At 45.8% G+C, this 18,301-nt stretch overlaps 1 protein-coding gene across 3 annotated transcripts in view; it reads left to right on the forward strand.

Moving 5' to 3' along the window:
• ATP2C2 (ATPase secretory pathway Ca2+ transporting 2) overlaps positions 1-18,301 on the forward strand; it is an 86,935-nt gene that overhangs the window by 19,978 nt on the left and 48,656 nt on the right. For all 3 annotated transcript variants that reach the window (XM_036834221.1, XM_036834220.1, XM_036834222.1), the window contains exons 2-3: positions 12,669-12,779; positions 13,945-14,061. In XM_036834221.1, the coding sequence (XP_036690116.1) occupies positions 12,669-12,779; positions 13,945-14,061 (228 nt within the window). The remainder of the gene's footprint in view (positions 1-12,668; positions 12,780-13,944; positions 14,062-18,301) is intronic.

The following is an 18,301-nucleotide window of genomic DNA, read 5'->3' on the forward strand; positions in this document are numbered from 1 at the left end:
CTTCCTGGACCAGGGCTCAAACCGGCGTCCCCTGCATTGGCAGGCGGATTCTTAACCACTGAGCCACCAGGGAAGTCCCCAAGTGGCTTTTTAAAATTTCTTTTTTGAAAAATAAAATTTATTGAGGTGAAATTCACATAACATAAAATTCCCCACTTTAAAGTGACCAATTCAATGGCAGCGAGTGCATCCCTAATGTCATGTGACCCCTGCTTCCAGTGGAACCCCCAGTGGAGGGCTCCAAACATTTTGGTCACCCTTAAAAGAAACATCACACCCGTAGCAGCTGCTCTCCAATCATCCCCCTGCCGCCGGCACCTGGCAACCATGCATCTACTTTCTGTCTCTGTGGATTTACCTATTCTGGACATTCCCTCAAAACAGAATCAGGTGATACGTGGCTTTTGTGTTTGGTTTCCTTCACTCAACACAAAGCTTTCAAGGTTCATCCGTGTTGGAGAATGTCGTCGTTTCCTAGGGCTCCTGAGACAAAGCACCCAAAGTTATGGTGGCTTCAAACAACAGAAATTTATTCTCTCACGGTTCTGGAGGCCAGACGTCCAAGATGACGGTGTTGGCAGGGCCTGGCTCTCTGTAACGGCTGTAGTGGGGAGCCTGTCCCATGCCTTTCTCTTCGCTTCCGGCGCTGCTGGCTGGCGATCCCTGATGTCCTGGGCTTGCAGGGGCATCGCTCCTCGCTGTGTCTGCACATCGTCCTCCTGCCATGTGGGTCTGTCTCTGTGTCCAGAGCACTCCTTCTTATGAGAACATCAGGCATATTCGATTAGAGCCCACCCTAGTGACCTCATTCTCACTTGGTTACCCCTTTAAAGACCCTATTTCTAAATGAGGTCGCATTCTGAGGTTCTGGGGGTTATGACTTGAAGGTAGCTTCTTTTTCATTCCAGATTTATTTTTTTAAGATCTGTTTATTATTTATTTATTTACTTAATTTTTTTTGGCTGCATCGGTCTTAGTTGTGGCACGCGGGATCTTCGTTGAGCCACGTGGGATCTTCGTTGAGCCACGTGGGATCTTGCGTTGTGGTGCACGGGCTCTGCGTTGTGGTGTGTGGGCTTCTCTGTAGTTGTGCCATGCGGGTTTTCTCTCTCTAGTTGTGGTGCACAGGCTCCAGGGTGCATGGGCTCTGTAGTTGTGGCGCGTGGGCTCTGTAGTTGTGGCACGTGGGCTCCAGAGCGCGTGGGCTCTGTAGTTTGCGGCAAGCAGGCTCTCTGGTTGAGGTGCGCGAGCTCAGTAGTTGTGGCACACGGGCTTAGTTGCCCCGAGGCATGTGGGATCTTATTTCCCTGACCAATGTGGGCTCTTAGATCCTGGACCAGGGATCGAACCCGTGTCCCCTGCATTGTAAGGCCGATTCTTTACCACTGGACCACCAGGGAAGTCCCTCCTTCCAGATTTATTGAGATATAATTGACATACAGCACTAAGTTTAAGGTGTACAACAGAATGATTTGACTTACGCACGTCATGAAATGATTATCACAGTAAGTTTAGCGAACATCCATCTCATATTTTTCCCTTGTGATGAGAACTCTTAGGACTTACCCTCTTAACAACTTTTGTATATAACGTACAGCACTCTTAGTTATATTTATCACGTTGTACGTTATATGCCTAGTACTTATTTATCTTATAACTAGAAATTTGAACCTTTTGACCACCTTCATCCAATTCACCCTCCCCACCTCTGGTAACCATAAATCTGATCTCTTTTTCTATGAGATCAGATTTTGTTTTTTGAAGTTTAATTGACCTACGACACTATGTTAGTTCCTGGTGTACAGCATAGTGATTCAGTATTTCTATGTATTTCAAAATGATCACCAGGATGTCTAGTAACAATCTGTCACCATGCGAAGATATTACTTAATAATTGCATGTGTCCCTCACACTGTCGATTTCATACCTGCGACATGTTTATTTTGCAACTGGAAGTTTGTACCTCTTAATCTCCCTCACCTATTTCTCTCCTCCCACCACCCCTCTTCCCTCTGACAACCACTTGTTTGTTTTCAGCATCTATAACTCTGTTTCTGTTTTTGTTATGTTTGTTCATTTGTTTTTTAGAGTCCGCATATAAGTGATATCCTACAGTATGTGTCTTTCTCTGTCTGACTTATTTCACTGAGCATGATACCCTCTAGTTCCATCCATGCTGTTGCAAATGGCAAGGTTTCATTCTTTTTTATGGTTGAGTAATATTCCATTTGTGTGTGTGTGAGTGTGCGTGTGTGTGCGTATACATACATACACATATATATACACACACACACATATACACCGCATCTTCTTCATTCATCTATTAATGGGCACTTAGGCTGCTTCCATATCAAGGTATCTTTTTTTTTTATTAATTAATTTATTTATTTATGGCTGTGTTGGGTCTTCGTTTCTGTGCGAGGGCCTTCTCCAGCCGTGGCAAGTGGGGGCCACTCTTCATCGCGGTGCGCGGGCCTCTCACTATCATGGCCTCTCTTGTTGCGGAGCACAGGCTCCAGATGCTCAGGCTCAGTAATTGTGGCTCACGGGCCCAGTTGCTCCGCGGCATGTGGGATCCTCCCAGACCAGGGCTCGAACCCGTGTGCCCTGCATTAGCAGGCAGATTCTCAACCACTGCGCCACCAGGGAAGCCCCCCAAGGTATCTTTTTTGAAGGGACACAGTTCAACCCAGAGCACAGCATGCATCAGCACTTCATTCCTTTTTGAGGCTGAATAATATTCCATTGTGTGGAGAGAGCACATCTTGTTCATCCATCATCTGTTGACGGGCCTTTGAGCTGATGTGAATTGTGCTGCTGTGAACGTCCACGAACATGTAGTTATTTGAGTCCCTGTTTTCTGTTCTCTTGTTCACATACCTGGGAGTATGTCAATGGCTTTCACTCAGAGAACACAGTTGGAGGCCAGGTGCCCTCCCACTTTGGGCTCAGACTCTGTCCCCACAGTCATGGTCACAGTACACAGCTGGAATGTGGACCCTCCCCCTCCAGGCTGCCTTCCTGCCCCCTCCTCTTACACACCCAAGCCTCTTTCAGCTACTTGCCTGGTTCCCAGGGACACGCGCTCCGACAAACTGGGAGTTCCTGAGAAATGGTGGGAACTCCTGCTAATCTTGACCCACAAAGGCAGAGGGAGTGGATTCCTTTGATCCTTTTTTTTTTTTTTTCTTGTTGTGGATTTTGTGTGTGTGGTAAAATGTACATAACATTTACCATCTTAACTGTTTTAAGTGCATGATTCAGTGGCATTAAGTACATTCACGTGGTCCTCCAATCATCACCACCGTCTGTCTCCAGAACTTTTTCAACTTCTCCCACTGAAACTCTGTCCCCATTAAACACTAGCTTCCGGGACTTCCCTGGCAGTCCAGTGGTTAGGACTTGGCGCTTTCACCGCCGTGGCCCAGATTCAATCCCTGGTCAGGGAACTGAGATCCCGCAAGCTGAGCGACATGGCCAAAAACAAAACAAAACAAACAAACAAAAAACCCACTAATTCCTCCGTCTCTCCTTCCCCAGCTGCTGGTAACCACCATTCTACCTCCTGTCTCTATGAATTTCTCTATTCTGGGTACCACACATAAGTGGTATGATTACCGTATTTGTCCTTTTGTAACTGGCGTATTTCACTTAGCATAATGTCCTCAAGCTTCATCCATGATGTGGCAGGTGTCAGAATTCCCTTCCTTTTTAAGGTTGAATAATACTCCATTGTGTGGCTAGACCACACTTTGCTTACCCATTTATCTCTTGATGGATATTCTTTTTTTTTTTTCTGAAACATTTATATTAACATATTACCATACAAATAACCCAAAGAAAGTTTCATATTAGTTTTTTTTTTTTTTGAATTTTATTTCATTTATTTTTTTATACAGCAGGTTCTTATTCGTCATCCATTTTATTCACATCAGTGTATACATGTCAATCCCAATCGCCCAATTCATCCCACCACCACCCCCACCCCCCTGCTGCTTTCCCCCCTTGGTGTCCATACCTTTGTTCTCTATATCTGGGTCTCAATTTCTGCCCTGGAAACCGGTTCATCTGTACCATTTTTCTAGATTCCACATACATGCATTAATATATGATATTTGTTTTTCTCTTTCTAACTTACTTCACTCTGTATGACAGTCTCTAGATCCATCTGCGTCTCAACAAATGACCCAATTTCGTTCCTTTTTATGGCTGAGTAATATTCCATTGTATATATGTACCACATCTTCTTTATCCATTCGTCTGTCGATGGGCATTTAGGTTGCTTCCATGACCTGGCTATTGTAAATAGTGCTGCAATGAACATTGGGGTGCATGCGTCTTTTTGAATTATGGTTTTCTCAGGGTATATGCCCAGTAGTGGGATTGCTGGATCATAAGGTGATTCTATTTTTAGTTTTTTAAGGAACCTCCATACTGTTCTCCATAGTGGCTGTATCAATTTACATTCCCACCAACAGTGCAAGAGGGTTCCCTTTTCTCCACACCCTCTCCAGCATTTGTTGTTTGTAGGTTTTCTGATGCTGCCCATTCTAACTGGCGTGAGGTGATACCTCATTGTAGTTTTGATTTGCGTTTCTCTAATAATTAGTGATGTTGAGCAACTTTTCATGTGCCTCTTGGCCATCTGTATGTCTTCTTTGGAGAAATGTCTATTTAGGTCTTCTGCCCATTTTTGGATTGGGGTGTTGGTTTCTTTAATATTGAGCTGCATGAGCTGTTTATATATTTTGGAGGTTAATCCTTTGTCCGTTGATTCGTTTGCAAATATTTTCTCCCATTCTGAGGGTTGTCTTTTCGTCTTGTTTATGGTTTTCTTTGCTGTGCAAAAGCTTTGAAGTTTCATTAGGTCCCATTTGTTTATTTTTGTTTTTATTTCCATTTCTCTAGGAGGTGGATCAAAAAAGATCTTGCTGTGATTTATGTCAAAGAGTGTTCTTCCTATGTTTTCCTCTAAGAGTTTTATAGTGTCCAGTCTTACATTTAGGTCTCAAATCCATTTTGAGTTTATTTTTGTGTATGGTGTTAGGGAGTGTTCTAATTTCATTCTTTTACATGTAGCTGTCCAGTTTTCCCAGCACCACTTATTGAAGAGACTGTCTTTTCTCCATTGTATACCCTTGCCTCCTTTGTCATAGATTAGTTGACCATAGGTGCGTGGGTTTATCTCTGGGCTTTCTATCTTGTTCCATTGATCTATGTTTCTGTTTTTGTGCCAGTACCATATTGTCTTGATTACTGTAGCTTTGTAGTATAGTCTGAAGTCAGGGAGTCTGATTCCTCCAGCTCCGTTTTTTTCCCTCAAGACTGCTTTGGCTATTCGGGCTCTTTTGTGTCTCCATACAAATTTTAAGATTTTTTGTTCTAGTTCTGTAAAAAAATGCCATTCGTAATTTGATAGGGATTGCATTGAATCTGTAGATTGCTTTGGGTAGTATAGTCATTTTCACAATATTGATTCTCCCAATCCAAGAACATGGTATATCTCTCCATCTGTTGGTATCATCTTTAATTTCTTTCATCAGTGTCTTATACTTTTCTGCATACAGGGCTTTTGTCTCCCTAGGTAGGTTTTTTCCTAGGTATTTTATTCTTTTTGTTGCAATGGTAAATGGGAGTGTTTTCTTAATTTCTCTTTCAGATTTTTCATCATTAGTGTATAGGAATGCAAGAGATTTCTGTGCATTAATTTTGTATCCTGCAACTTTACCAAATTCATTGATTAGCTCTAGCAGTTTTCTGGTGGCATCTTTCGGATTCTCTATGTATAGTATCATGTCATCTGCAAACAGTGACAGTTTTACTTCTTCTTTTCCAATTTGTATTCCTTTTATTTCTTTTTCTTCTCTGATTGCCGTGGCTAGGACTTCCAAAACTATGTTGAATAATAGTGGTGAGAGTGGACATCCTTGTCTTGTTCCTGATCTTAGAGGAAATGCTTTCAGTTTTTCACCATTGAGAATGATGTTTGCTGTGGGTTTGTCGTATATGGCCTTTATTATGTTGAGATAGGGTCCCTCTGTGCCCACTTTCTGGAGAGTTTTTAATCATAAATGGGTGTTGAATTTTCTCAGAAGCTTTTTCTGCATCTATTGAGATGATCATATGGTTTTTCTTCTTCAATTTGTTAATATGGTATATCACATTGATTGATTTGCATATATTGAAGAATCCTTGCATTCCTGGAATAAACCCCACTTGATCATGGTATATGATCCTTTTAATGTGTTGTTGGATTCTGTTTGCTAGTATTTTGTTGAGGATTTTTGTATCTATATTCATCAGTGATATTGATCTGTAATTTTCTTCTTTTGTAGTATCTTTGTCTGGTTTTGGTATCAGGGTGATGGTGGCCTCATAGAATGAGTTTGGGAGTGTTCCTTCCTCTGCAATTTTTTGGAAGAGTTTGAGAAGGATGGGTGTTAGCTCTTCTCTAAATGTTTGATAGAATTCACCTGTGAAGCCATCTGGTCCTGGACTTTTGTTTGTTGGAAGATTTTTAATCACAGTTTCAATTTCATTACTTGTGATTTGTCTGTTCATATTTTCTATTTCTTCCTGGTTCAGTCTTGGAAGGTTGTACCTTTCTAAGAAATTTGTCCATTTCTTCCAGGTTGTCCGTTTTATTGGCATACAGTTGCTTGTAGTAGTCTCTTAGGATGCTTTGTATTTCTGTGGTGTCTTTCGTAACTTCTCCTTTTTCATTTCTAATTTTATTGATTTGAGTCCTCTCCCTTTTTTTCTTGACGAGTCTGGCTAATGGTTTATCAATTTTGTTTATCTTCTCAAAGAACCAGCTTTTAGTTTCATTGATCTGTGGTATTGTTTTCTTTGTTTCTATTTCATTTACTTCTGCTCTGATCTTATGATTTCTTTCCTTCTAGTAACTTTGGGTTTTGTTTGTTCTTCTTTCTCTAGTTCCTCTAGGTGTAAGGTTAGATTGTTTATTTGAGATTTTTCTTGTTTCTTGAGGTAGGCTTGTATAGCTATAAACTTCCCTCTTAGAACTGCTTTTGCTGCATCCCATAGGTTTTGGACCGTCGTGTTTTCATTGTCATTTGTCTCTAGGTATTTTTTTATTTCCTCTTTGATTTCTTCAGTGATCTCTTGGTTATTTAGTAATGTATTGTTTAGCCTCCATGTGTTTGTGATTTTTACTTTTTTTTCCCTGTGATTCATTTCTAATCTCAACAGCGTCGTGGTCAGAAAAGATGCTTGATATGATTTCAGTTTTCTTAAATTTACTGACGCTTGATTTGTGACCCAAGATGTGACCTATCCTGGAGAATGTTCCATGCGCAATTGAGAAGAAAGTGTAATCTGCTGTTTTTGGATGGGCTGTCCTATAAATATCAATTAAATCTATCGGGTCTATTGTGTCATTTAAAGCTTCTGTTTCCATATTTATTTTCATTTTGGATGATCTGTCCAGTGGCGTAAGTGAGGTGTTAAAAGTCCCCCACTATTATTGTGTTACTGTCGATTTCCTCTTTTATAGCTGTTAGCAGTTGCCTTATGTCTTGAGGTGCTCCTATGTTGGGTGCATATATATTTATAATTGTTATACCTTCTTCCTGGATTGATCCCTTGATCATTATATAGTGTCCTTCCTTGTCTCTTGTAACATTCTTTAGTTTAAAGTCTATTTTATCTGATATGAGTATTGCTACTCCAGCTTTCTTTTGATTTCCATTTGCATGGAACATCTTTTTCCATCCCCTTACTTTCAGTCTGTATGTGTTCCTAGGTCTGAAGTGGGTCTCTTGTAGGCAGCATATAGATGGGTCTTGTTTTTGTATCCATTCAGCAAGCCTGTGTCTTTTGGTTGGAGCATTTAATACATTCACGTTTAAGGTAATTATTGATATGTATGTTCCTATGACCATTTTCTTAATTGTTTTGGGTTTGTTTTTGTAGGTCCTTTTCTTCTCTTGTGTTTCCCACTTAGAGAAGTTCCTTTAGCATTTGTTGTAGAGCTGGTTTGCTGGTGCTGAATTCTCTTAGCTTTTGCTTGTCTGTAAAGCTTTTGATTTCTCCGTCGAATCTGAATGAGATCCTTGCCGGGTAGACTAATCTTGGTTGTAGGTTCTTCCCTTTCATCACTTTAAGTATATCATGCCGCTCCCTTCTGGTTTGTAGAGTTTCTGCTGAGAAATCAGCTGTTAACCTTATGGGAGTTCCCTTGTATGTTATTTGTCGTTTTTCCCTTGCTGCTTTCAGTAATTTTTCTTTGTCTTTAATTTTTGCCAATTTGATTACCGTGTGTCTCGGCGTGTTTCTCCTTGGGTTTATCCTGTGTGGGACTCGCTGCGCTTCCTGGACTTGGGTGGCTATTTCCTTTCCCATGTTAGGGAAGTTTTCGACTATAATCTCTTCAAATATTTTCTCTGGTCCTTTCTCTCTCCCTTCTCCTTCTGGGACCCCTATAATGCAAATGTTGTTGCACTTAATGTTGTCCCAGAGGTCTCTTAGGCTGTCTTCATTTCTTTTCATCCTTTTTTCTTTATTCTGTTCCGCAGCAGTGAATTCCACCATTCTGTCTTCCAGGTCACTTATCCGTTCTTCTGCCTCAGGTAATCTGCTATTGATTCCTTCTAGTGTAGTTTTCATTTCAGTTATTGTATTGTTCATCTCTGTTTGTTTGTTCTTTAATTCTTCTAGGTCTTTGTTAAACATTTCTTGCATCTTCTCGATCTTTGCCTCCATTCTTTTTCTGACGTCCTGGATCATCTTCACTATCATTATTCTGAATTCTTTTTCTGGAAGGTTGCCTATCTCCACTTCATTTAGTTGTTTTTCTGGGGTTTTATCTTGTTCCTTCATCTGGTATATAGCCCTCTGCCTTTTCATCTTGCCTATCTTTCTGTGAATGTGGTTTTTGTTCCACAGGCTGCAGGATTGTAGTTCTTCTTGCTTCTGCTGTCTGCCCTCTGGTGAATGCGGCTATCTAAGAGGCTTGTGTAAGTTTCCTGATCTCTTTTTTTAAAAGAATTGAAATATAGAGAAATTATTTGAGCCTAGCATCAAATGCAAATCAAAGGAGATTTTTAAAAAATAGAATTCACAATCTTCCTGCCTGTACTTTCAGTGTTGATTAAAAACACACAGATTTGGGACTTCCCTGGTGGCGCAGTGGTTAAGAATCCGCCTGCCACTGCAGGGGATATGGATTCAAGCCCTGGTCTGGGAAGATCCCACATGCCACAGAGCAACTAAGCCCGTGCACCACAACTACTGAGCCTGTGCTCTAGAGCCCGTGAGCCACAACTACTGAGCCCACGTGCCACAACTACTGAGCCCCTGCACACCACAACTACTGAGCCCCCACACACCACAACTACTGAAGCCCATGCTCTGCAACAAGGGAAGCCACCTCAATGAGAAGCCCGCGCACCACAACGAAGAGTAGCCCCTGCTCTCTGCAACTAGACAAAGCCCGCACACAGCAAGGAAGACCCAACCCAGCCAAAAATAAAATAAATAAAAGCACACAGATTCAAAAAAATGAATAAAAATTTAAAAATAAAATAAAACCACACAGATTTAAGTATTTATGTATCTTCTAGAGCCACTTGTAGAAGCCTCAGCCTCTGAGAGAACATCAGGGAATATCATCCCCAACAAGACAAAGTCACAGAGAGAAGCTACTCCAGTGCTGGGGTCACCACACCTCCTAAGTCCCTCTGGTTCTTTAGGCTGCTGGTCGTTTGTGAAATATTTACTGAATGCACCTGCCACGTGCAAGGCACAATTACGGAGTTGGGTTTTCTTAAATCTTCAAAACTACCTGGGACAGATTATCATCCCTGGTTACAGGGCTGGTCAGTGACAGAGGAGGATTTGAACCCAGGTCTGTGTGATTCCAACCTCCGTGCCCCTTCTGCCGCTCTATGCGTCTTCCTGCTCTTGAGTTGCCTGAACGTGGCTGAGCCACCCAAGTGATGTCACCATCATTGTCATTCCAACCAAGTGTCGGAGGCCTGGTCCCGGAGACAGGCGCCAGGCCAGCATTTACTCGGAGTTCATGGTGAGTCTGGACTGCGTCAAGTCCTGTACAGGCACGCACACGCTTGATTCCAAAAAAGCAGGACGAGGTAGCTAGCCATCATCACCCCCATTTTGCAGATGAGGAAATTATGATCAGAGAGGTCAACACTGCCCGAGGTGACATGCTGGCAAACGGAGCTGGACTGTCTCCTGGGCACTGCTGACAATGAGGGTAGACTGAGGCTTGTGGCCGAGAGTGCGTATCCAGTCGTCCACACCGTGGCGCTAAGCGCACATGCAGTTGGATTGGTGTCCTGGGCTCTGACTGACTAATGCTCGCGGAGCAGCCCCTGGGTACCAGGCACTGGTCCCGCCTTCTGGAGGGGCTGCGTCATGAGCAGATGGAGGCATTTGAGTGATAATCACTTGCTGGTCATTATGCAAGTGAAAGTTGTGTAAGTGCCGTCAAGGAGACATCCGGGGTGCCGAGAGGGTAGAGCAGGGTAACTCATCTGGTCTGGGAAGACATCAGGACAGGACCACCACCTATTTATTTCTTTAAAAAAAATTTTTTATTTAATATTTATTTATAATTTATTGTTTATTAAATATTACTTATTATTTTAAAATGTTTATTTATTTATTTGGCTGCGCTGGGTCTTAGTTGCGGCACACAGGATCTTCGTTGCTGTGTGCGAGATCTTCCTTGCCGTGTGCGGGATCTTTTAGTTGCAGTATGCGTGCTCTTAGTTGCAGCACGTGGGATCTAGTTCGCTGACCAGGGATCGAACCCGGGCCCCCTGCATTGGGAGCATGGAGTCTTAACCACTGGACCGCCAGGGAAGTCCCCCATCATCTATTTCTAAAGCAGGCTTTCTCGCCCTCAGCTGTATGGACATTTCTGTTCCAGGTCATTCCTTGTAGGATGCTTGGCAGCACATGTAGCGTCTACCCACTAGATGCCAGTAGCACCCCTGACCCCCATCATGACAGCCAAACATGTCTCCAGACCCTGGCCAAGTCCCCCAGGAGGCAAAACTGCCCTTGGTTGAGAACCCTGGATTTAAAGTTTGGTTTGGCAGTCGGGAAAATGTGCCATCTTCCGCAGGGGCACCGGAGCAGTCCACTCCTGGGGGACACAGGACTCCTCCAGTGGGCAGTGGATTTTTAGCTAGTATGCTGCTGTCCCACCCAAGACCAGGAGAGCATGGAGGGTGGATGTGAGGTAGGGTCTGCTGCAGCTATATTGGAGACAGTCGGGTACTGTCCTGTAACTAGAGTCTATCCAAATGTTTCCAGCATGGTGTGTGTGTGTGTGTGAGAGAGAGACAGACAGACAGACAGAAAGAGACAGACAGAGAGCAGAAGGTAGAGGAGGGGGCTAGATTTATACCTTCAGGGTTGCTTGAGATGCTGCATAAAAAGTGAACTGGGTGTGGTCAGGCCAGACAGAAATGGTCAGCTGGAGAACAGCCAGCCAGGCAGGTCCTGTAACCCCAGGACTGTGTCCATCTGCAGTGTGAGCACGGATTGAGCACTTGATTTGGTACGACCGAACCAGGTCTTGAGAGCAGAAAAAACATCCTGTCTCGGCTGTGATGTGCATTTCTCTGGGAAGTGGATCTTGCACAGTGAAGAAAGTAAGCTTGACTTAAGAAGAGTCTGTCGAATGATCTGTGTAATAATCATTGGTTGCTTCCTGGTCACTGGCACAGTGAGAAGCACCCCCCAGGAAGTGGGTGTGGTTAGCAGTGCATTTCTAAGCAAACAAGGCATTTGGGAGATGGGGGCGGGGGGTGGGGGATGGCAAGAAGTAAAAGAGGAATTTACCGTCTCTGTTCCAGCTGAAGGAAGAGGTTAGCCAATGCCTCTCCCCTTCCTCCTTCCCAGTGCCAGACTACCTGGTGGAAAAGGAAAAGATGATTATCATGTTCTAGGTGTCAGAATACTAGGAATAATTTTGCAAAAATACTCAGCGTTTTCCTAATTATGAGGTCTCCTCTGTGTTACCCTGTCCTCCCACACCCTTCAGGTGTTTCATGTGACTTCTTCCCAGACCTGCTAGACACCCAGACCTTGGCCAGGTTCCCGCCTCTTCTTAGGTTATTGCAGACATCTCCTAGAACAGGCTGTGATATCGCCAGTCACCATCAGGGGGCACTCTCTGTAGTATGGGGCAAACTTAACTGAGAATTCCAGACATTCAGGGTCCAGGGTTCTAAGCCTGTGAATTGTTGCCTTGTTCTGTCAGCTTTGTGAGTTCTGGTGCTTGCATCTGTAATAGCCAACAACTGGAAACAATCCATCAGCAGTAGAACAGATAAATAAATTGTGCTATAGTCATTTGGTGGAATATTATGCAGCCATGAAAATTAGCGAACCATCACTACACACATCATGCATGAATCTCACTAATAACCTTGAGTCAAAAGCGTATATATTGCATGTTACCATTTATACAAAGTTCAACCCCCAGCAAAACAAATCTCCTGGGGACTGGTAATGTCTGTTTCCTGTTTTGGAGGCTGGTTATTTGGGTCAGTTTGTGAAAATTCGAGCTGTACAGTTAAGATCTGCACACTTTCTCTTTGTATATTATACTTTAAAAAGACATATCAGTACAAAACCAATGTGCCTAATAGCAATCCTGCTTTTTTTCACAGATTGATGGACAAAATGAGTTGAAAGCCATTGAGAAAGAGAAGACGGTGGTCGCTCTGCCACCCAAGGAAGCAAGCAAATGCCACAGAGAGGATCTGGCCGAAGCATTTTATGTAAGAATTGAATTTGTATCTGTGGTAGGGTTTTTGGATTAAGAAGAAAGCAATACAAAGTCCTGAAAGTGGCTTTAGAGTTCTGTGCTATAGTACATTTTTATCATCACTGTTAGAAAATACTATCGCTGTTGAACCGTTCTGATTTCCCACCAGGAATGGCATCCACGTTAATGGCAGTGGCCCTTCCTAGCAGCCAGGATCCTCCCAGCTCTCTGTGTACCTGTTGATGGGAGACAGAGGATGTCTCAGGGGACCCACACGGTTCCACAGCAGCACAGCCAGAGTTGAGTCCAGGTGTTTTGACATCAAAGCTCAAACTCTTCACCGTCTGCTGTGCACACCCTTCATCTTTTCTAATCCGTGGTGTTTCCGGTGACTGAAAACAAATCTCATCAGTTTCTCCAGCGAATTTGAATTCCTGGCCAGTACAAGACAAACCCCAAACCAAAAAACCACTTCCATTCCATGAGCCTCCCCTCTGAGGCTGAAGGACTTTGCTTGCTTTATGTTTTTAATTATCTTTACTTAGATAACTGAGCAAACATGATGTGTGTGTGTGTGTGGGTGTGTGTTGTGTGTGTGGGTGTGTGTGTGTGTCCTCACCACATTTTGCTTATCCATTCATGCATCGGCGGACACTGAGTTGCTTCCACCTCTGGCTATTGTATGTTATGCTGCTATGAACATGGGTGGACAAATATCTCTTTGAGATGGGCTTCCAGTTCTCTTGGTATATACACCCAGAAGTGGAACTGCTGGATTATATGGTGGTTCTATTTCTAATTTTTTGAGGTACTTCCATAACGTTTCCTATGGCCACTGTACCATTTTACATTCCCAGGCCCGCCCATTTTTCTAAAGATGAAGCGTAAGTGTTCCTGCATCTCCAGGTGTCCATACTACAATTGCACTCCTTGAGATGTAGGCCCAAGGGTGTCTTTTCTGCAGTATCTGGAGGGCAGAGTGCGGTCTAACTGAAAGAGAATTGGACTGTGGGTTTCCTCCTCTCTCTGCCCCTCTTTGCTCGGTGTCTTTGAACTGGTGCCCTCTCCTCTGTGGACAGCCCATTTTCCTTGATCATCATGGAAGCGGCTGGCTTCCGGAGCGGGAATCTTGTGACTTGGGCTCCTTAATCCTTACTTGCCCATCCTTCTCCCTCCAGGTAGATTTACAGAACGGGCTGTCAGAGTTCTCGGTGACACAGCGCAGGCTGGTCCATGGCTGGAATGAGTTTGTCGCTGATAACACAGAACCCGTGTGGAAGAAATATCTCGATCAGGTAGGACTGTAGGTGTCATTCCGTGAATGAACTAGTGAAAGCCTGGGGGGTAGGGGTGGGGGACAGCCATTCATTGTTTAAGTATGGATTGAGGGTGTCCGTGGATAAGTCCCAGGGTGTGGAGCAGCTGTACTACAGAGTTAAACAAGGCTCTCCGCATTCAGGCTGCTCTCAGCCGGCAGGGGGGCTCACTAACTACCCCAGCAGCCATGGCCGTGAATAGTTGTTTCATTCATGGAGGGTTTACCATGTGCCAGGCACATGCTAACTGAGTAAGTAAGTAGGCATCAATTTACTTAATCTTCCTCCTAATCCCCACTTCGAGATGAGGAGGGTAAAGTACAGAGAAGTGGAAATATTTCCCAAGGCTGTGTAGGGTTGCCAGATTTAGCCAATAAAGTTACAGGATTCCCTGTTGCATTTGAATTTCACATACATGAAAAAACTGTTCTTTTTTTATCTATGTCCCAAATGTTGCATGGGACCTACTTATACTTAAAAAAAAAGTTCCTTGTTTATCTGAAATTCACATTTAACTGGGTGACCTGTAGTTTATCTGGCAACCAGGGCCCAGAGTCACGCAGTAGTTAGTGGCAGTGCTGGGAAGTGAAGCCAGGCATCTGGTTGCAGAGCCCCGGCCCTCTTAGCCTCTGCCGTTGGTGCTGAACGCATGGTGCATGAGTCAAATGCCTGGAAGCCATTGGGAAGGGGGGAAAAAAATGGAAATAGACACGGCTGCAAGTTCCCGTCTAGAAATCAACCCCCCACCCCCCAGTACCAGCTCTGAAAGCTCCAGTTAACAGGCAGAACTTCCCATGAAGCCATGGGAACCTGAAGCCATGCAGATTGCCTCAGTTTCCCCTCTGGCCTTTTGCACCCTCTCCCAGCCCTGACACCTCCCTCGTAGCCTAACTCAGGGCTGCCCGGCTTCAGCTGCCTTCCCCTGGCTCACATTTAGGGCTTTCTCGATTGGTCAGTTCAGGGACCAATCACAGCCCTCCTTGCAGCATCTTCACCCTCCATTCTCCTCCAGTCCCCACCCTGCTCATTGGTCGGTTCTCAGTGCCCTAGGGAGGTCATTCATTGACGCATTTTGGCACCAAAATAGGCTTCTAGGTATGCAGGTGGCTCTGGCCAACCCAGAAACTTCCTGGAATCCCAGTGTTGGGAAGAGGCAGCGGAGGCTCCTGGAAGGTGAAGTTCAGGGAAGGGGGCAGACACACAGGCTGTGAGGGGGGACCTTCTCCCTTCTGGAGTGGGGCCTTGGTCAGTTCTGCCCTGCCTGCCCCTTCCACTAGGACCTGCTCACCTGGCCTCTACCTCCCACCAAGGGCTCTCCTCCAGCCTCCAGCCAGGACCTTTCCAGGAATGAAATCTCTTCAGTTTCTAAGAGCAGGAAACGTGCTTATTCTTCTTAACCTCATCAGTTCAGGAATCCATCTCAGGGAATCCTTGCGGGATTGGAAGGCAGCTCCCGATGGCCGTGTTTTCCCACCCTTGATGGGCACACAGGAAGCCCGTGTGCTCTCACTTATTCATTCTTTATGTTCATTGAGCATCTGCTACATGCCAGGTGCTGTGATTCTCCCGTCTGTCCCCTGCAGTGACAGGGAGCTCACCACTTCACGAGGCAGCCCTGCTTCTCTGTCTCAGGAGACTCACCATTAGGAATTCTACCTTAGCGTGACCCAAGATCCCTGCCCTGGAGTCAGGAAGCAAAGGCAGATTAGAGTCAGCCGGGTTCAGATCCCACTTCAGCCTTGTGACTATCGACCCTCCTTGAGCCTCAATTGTCCCCATCTAGAAAATAGGGCTAATAAGTACCTCCTGTTCTGAGTTTTACAAAAGAAGAAGCTTAGCCCGTATTAAGTGCCTAATAAAGCTTGCCCCAAGTCCCAGTGTCTGCCAGTTAGCCCTGGTTTGATTTGAGTGTAGCTGTTAAGAGCACAGGTTTTGGAGTTGCCTGATCTAATTAAATCCTTGGCAATTCAGTTTCTTTCAGAGCCTCAGGTTGGTCATTTATCAAGCAGGACTACTTAACAGTACCTGTGTCATGGGGTTGGGCGGAGCCTACGAAATGATGCAGGTAAAGCTCTGAGCACAGGGCATGGCATGGAGGAGGTGCTCAGGAAATGCTGGTTGTTTCGGTTGTTACTGTTTTTATTGTAATCAACGTCTCCGGTGTTCCACCATTTCACCGCACAGTAAGGTTTCAACAGACCACTTTCTGCCTGTCCCCCTTTACTTGTGGGCTTAGAAGGGGCCCCATGAGCCAGAAGAGTCTGATTATCTGTGGCCAGGGCAGCACTAGTGGCACGTGGTGGGATCTTCCCATTGGATCTGACACTTGTGTGCTGTGTCTCACGGTGACTCACTTGTTTTGGGTGGGAGGGGGCAGGTGCTGGGGGATGGTCTCCAGGAGGGGAGGGAGGGAGGGAGGCTGGTGGTATCAGTGTCGGCCTGGAGGGTTGCTCAGGTCCAGCCTTAGGGGGAGGGGGTGAGATGATGGGCTTGGAATTGGAGTTCAGGGTGAGGCCAGCACCTGGTCCCAGCTCTCAGAGCGCCCCGGCCAGGACTGTGGACCCCTGAGCTAGCCCTGAGCCCATGGCTGGAGGGGTCCCTTGTGCAGAAACAGGCCCCCTGCTCTCTGAGTCTCCACTGGGTACAGCCTGCAGGGAGGGAGGGAGCTGCCAGCCAGGGCCGGGAGAGCTGAGGGCAGGGATCCAGGCGGCGTCACAGAAGTGACCTGGCCAGGAGGCCACGCAGCTGGGGCAGGACAGACCCAGTGCTGATCCCCACTCGGCTGGGTGACCGGAAGCAGGAGTTCCAACCCCACCAAGCCTCCGATTCCCCCAACTAACTCCGCGCGTTGGCTGTTCATTCATTCATTCTAGATAAACACCTTTTGTGCTCCTGGCCTGCTCGAGGCACTGTGCATAGAGCAGTGGCCCAAGTTTCTGGTTTCGGGGAAACAGACACTCCGTGAGTGAAACAGCACCCAGTGGGCGTGGCCTGAGGAGAGGAGTCAAGACAGGAGTGAGGAGGTGCCGGTGGGGACCTGGGTGGTCAGCAGAGGCGTCTGACTGGTGCCTGGAGGGGGCGATGTCTGAGCAGAGACCCAGTGAAGTGAGGAGAGGCGCCATGGGAGGGTCTGGATGAAGGATGCTGCAGGAGGGGGACGTGCAAAGGCCCTGCGGAGAGGCCTGGTGCATGTGGGGTAACCCGGCCTTGGAAGGTGGCCTGGAGAATGCAGGCGCCTGACGGGTGTTCAGGGCGTGTTTGTGCCCCCTCCTCCCTCACTTCTGTCCAACCTGGTGGGAAGTCTGTGATGGGCTCGCGGCTGAAAGGAGATCTTATTCTTAACTCCACTGAACTGAGGGGTTCTCCTTCCCTGTGCAAGGTTGAATAGCGTCCCCTCAAAATTCACATCCACCTGGAACCTCAGACTATGGCCTTATTTGGAATAAGGTCTTTGCAGATGTGATTAGTGAGGATGAGGTCGTACTGGGTTAGGGTGGGCCCCTATCCAGTGACTGGTGTCCTTAGAAGAGACTCAGACACACGCAGAGGGGAGAAGGCGCTACGACAGCAGAGGTGGAGAGATGTGTCTACAAGCCAAGCAGTGCCGGCAGTACCAGGAGCTGGAAGAGTCAGGAAAGGGTCCTCCCCTAGGAGGCCCTCGGGCCTCCAGAGAGAGCACGGCCCTGCCGACACCTTGCTTCTGGACTTCCGGCCTCCAGCACTGTGAGAGAATAAGTCTCTTGATTTAAGCCCCCCAAGTTGTCATTTATCACCGCATCCCCAGGACACTAATATACTCTTAGCTGGCCTGCCCTTTTATCTGGCCCTTCATCCTCCCTGGACTTCCGCGGAAAGGGCGTGTCCCCCTCCGGGGTGGTGGTGCTTGGCCATGGCTGTGAGCTCTGCTGGGCAGCTCTGAGCCCAGCCCAAGGACTCTCGGCAGCCACTTCCCTCCGCAAACTGCCCCCAATCCCCTTCCCCCCATCTCAGTGCTTCCAGGAGCTCTCAGGACCAAAACTGGAACTCCTCTGACCAAAACCTTTTATTAGGGAAAATTTCAAAAATATCCATTAGGAGGGAGAATAAGATAATAAACCCCATATATCCACCATCTAGCTTTACTAATTATTCAACCCGTTTTGCCCCATCTTTTATCCCCCTTTTTTCGCTGCAGCATTTTTAAGCAAATTCTAGATACTGAATCATTTTACCATCTATA

Source organism: Balaenoptera musculus, chromosome 19 (genome assembly GCF_009873245.2).
Source record: "Balaenoptera musculus isolate JJ_BM4_2016_0621 chromosome 19, mBalMus1.pri.v3, whole genome shotgun sequence".
Lineage (NCBI taxonomy): Eukaryota > Metazoa > Chordata > Mammalia > Artiodactyla > Balaenopteridae > Balaenoptera > Balaenoptera musculus.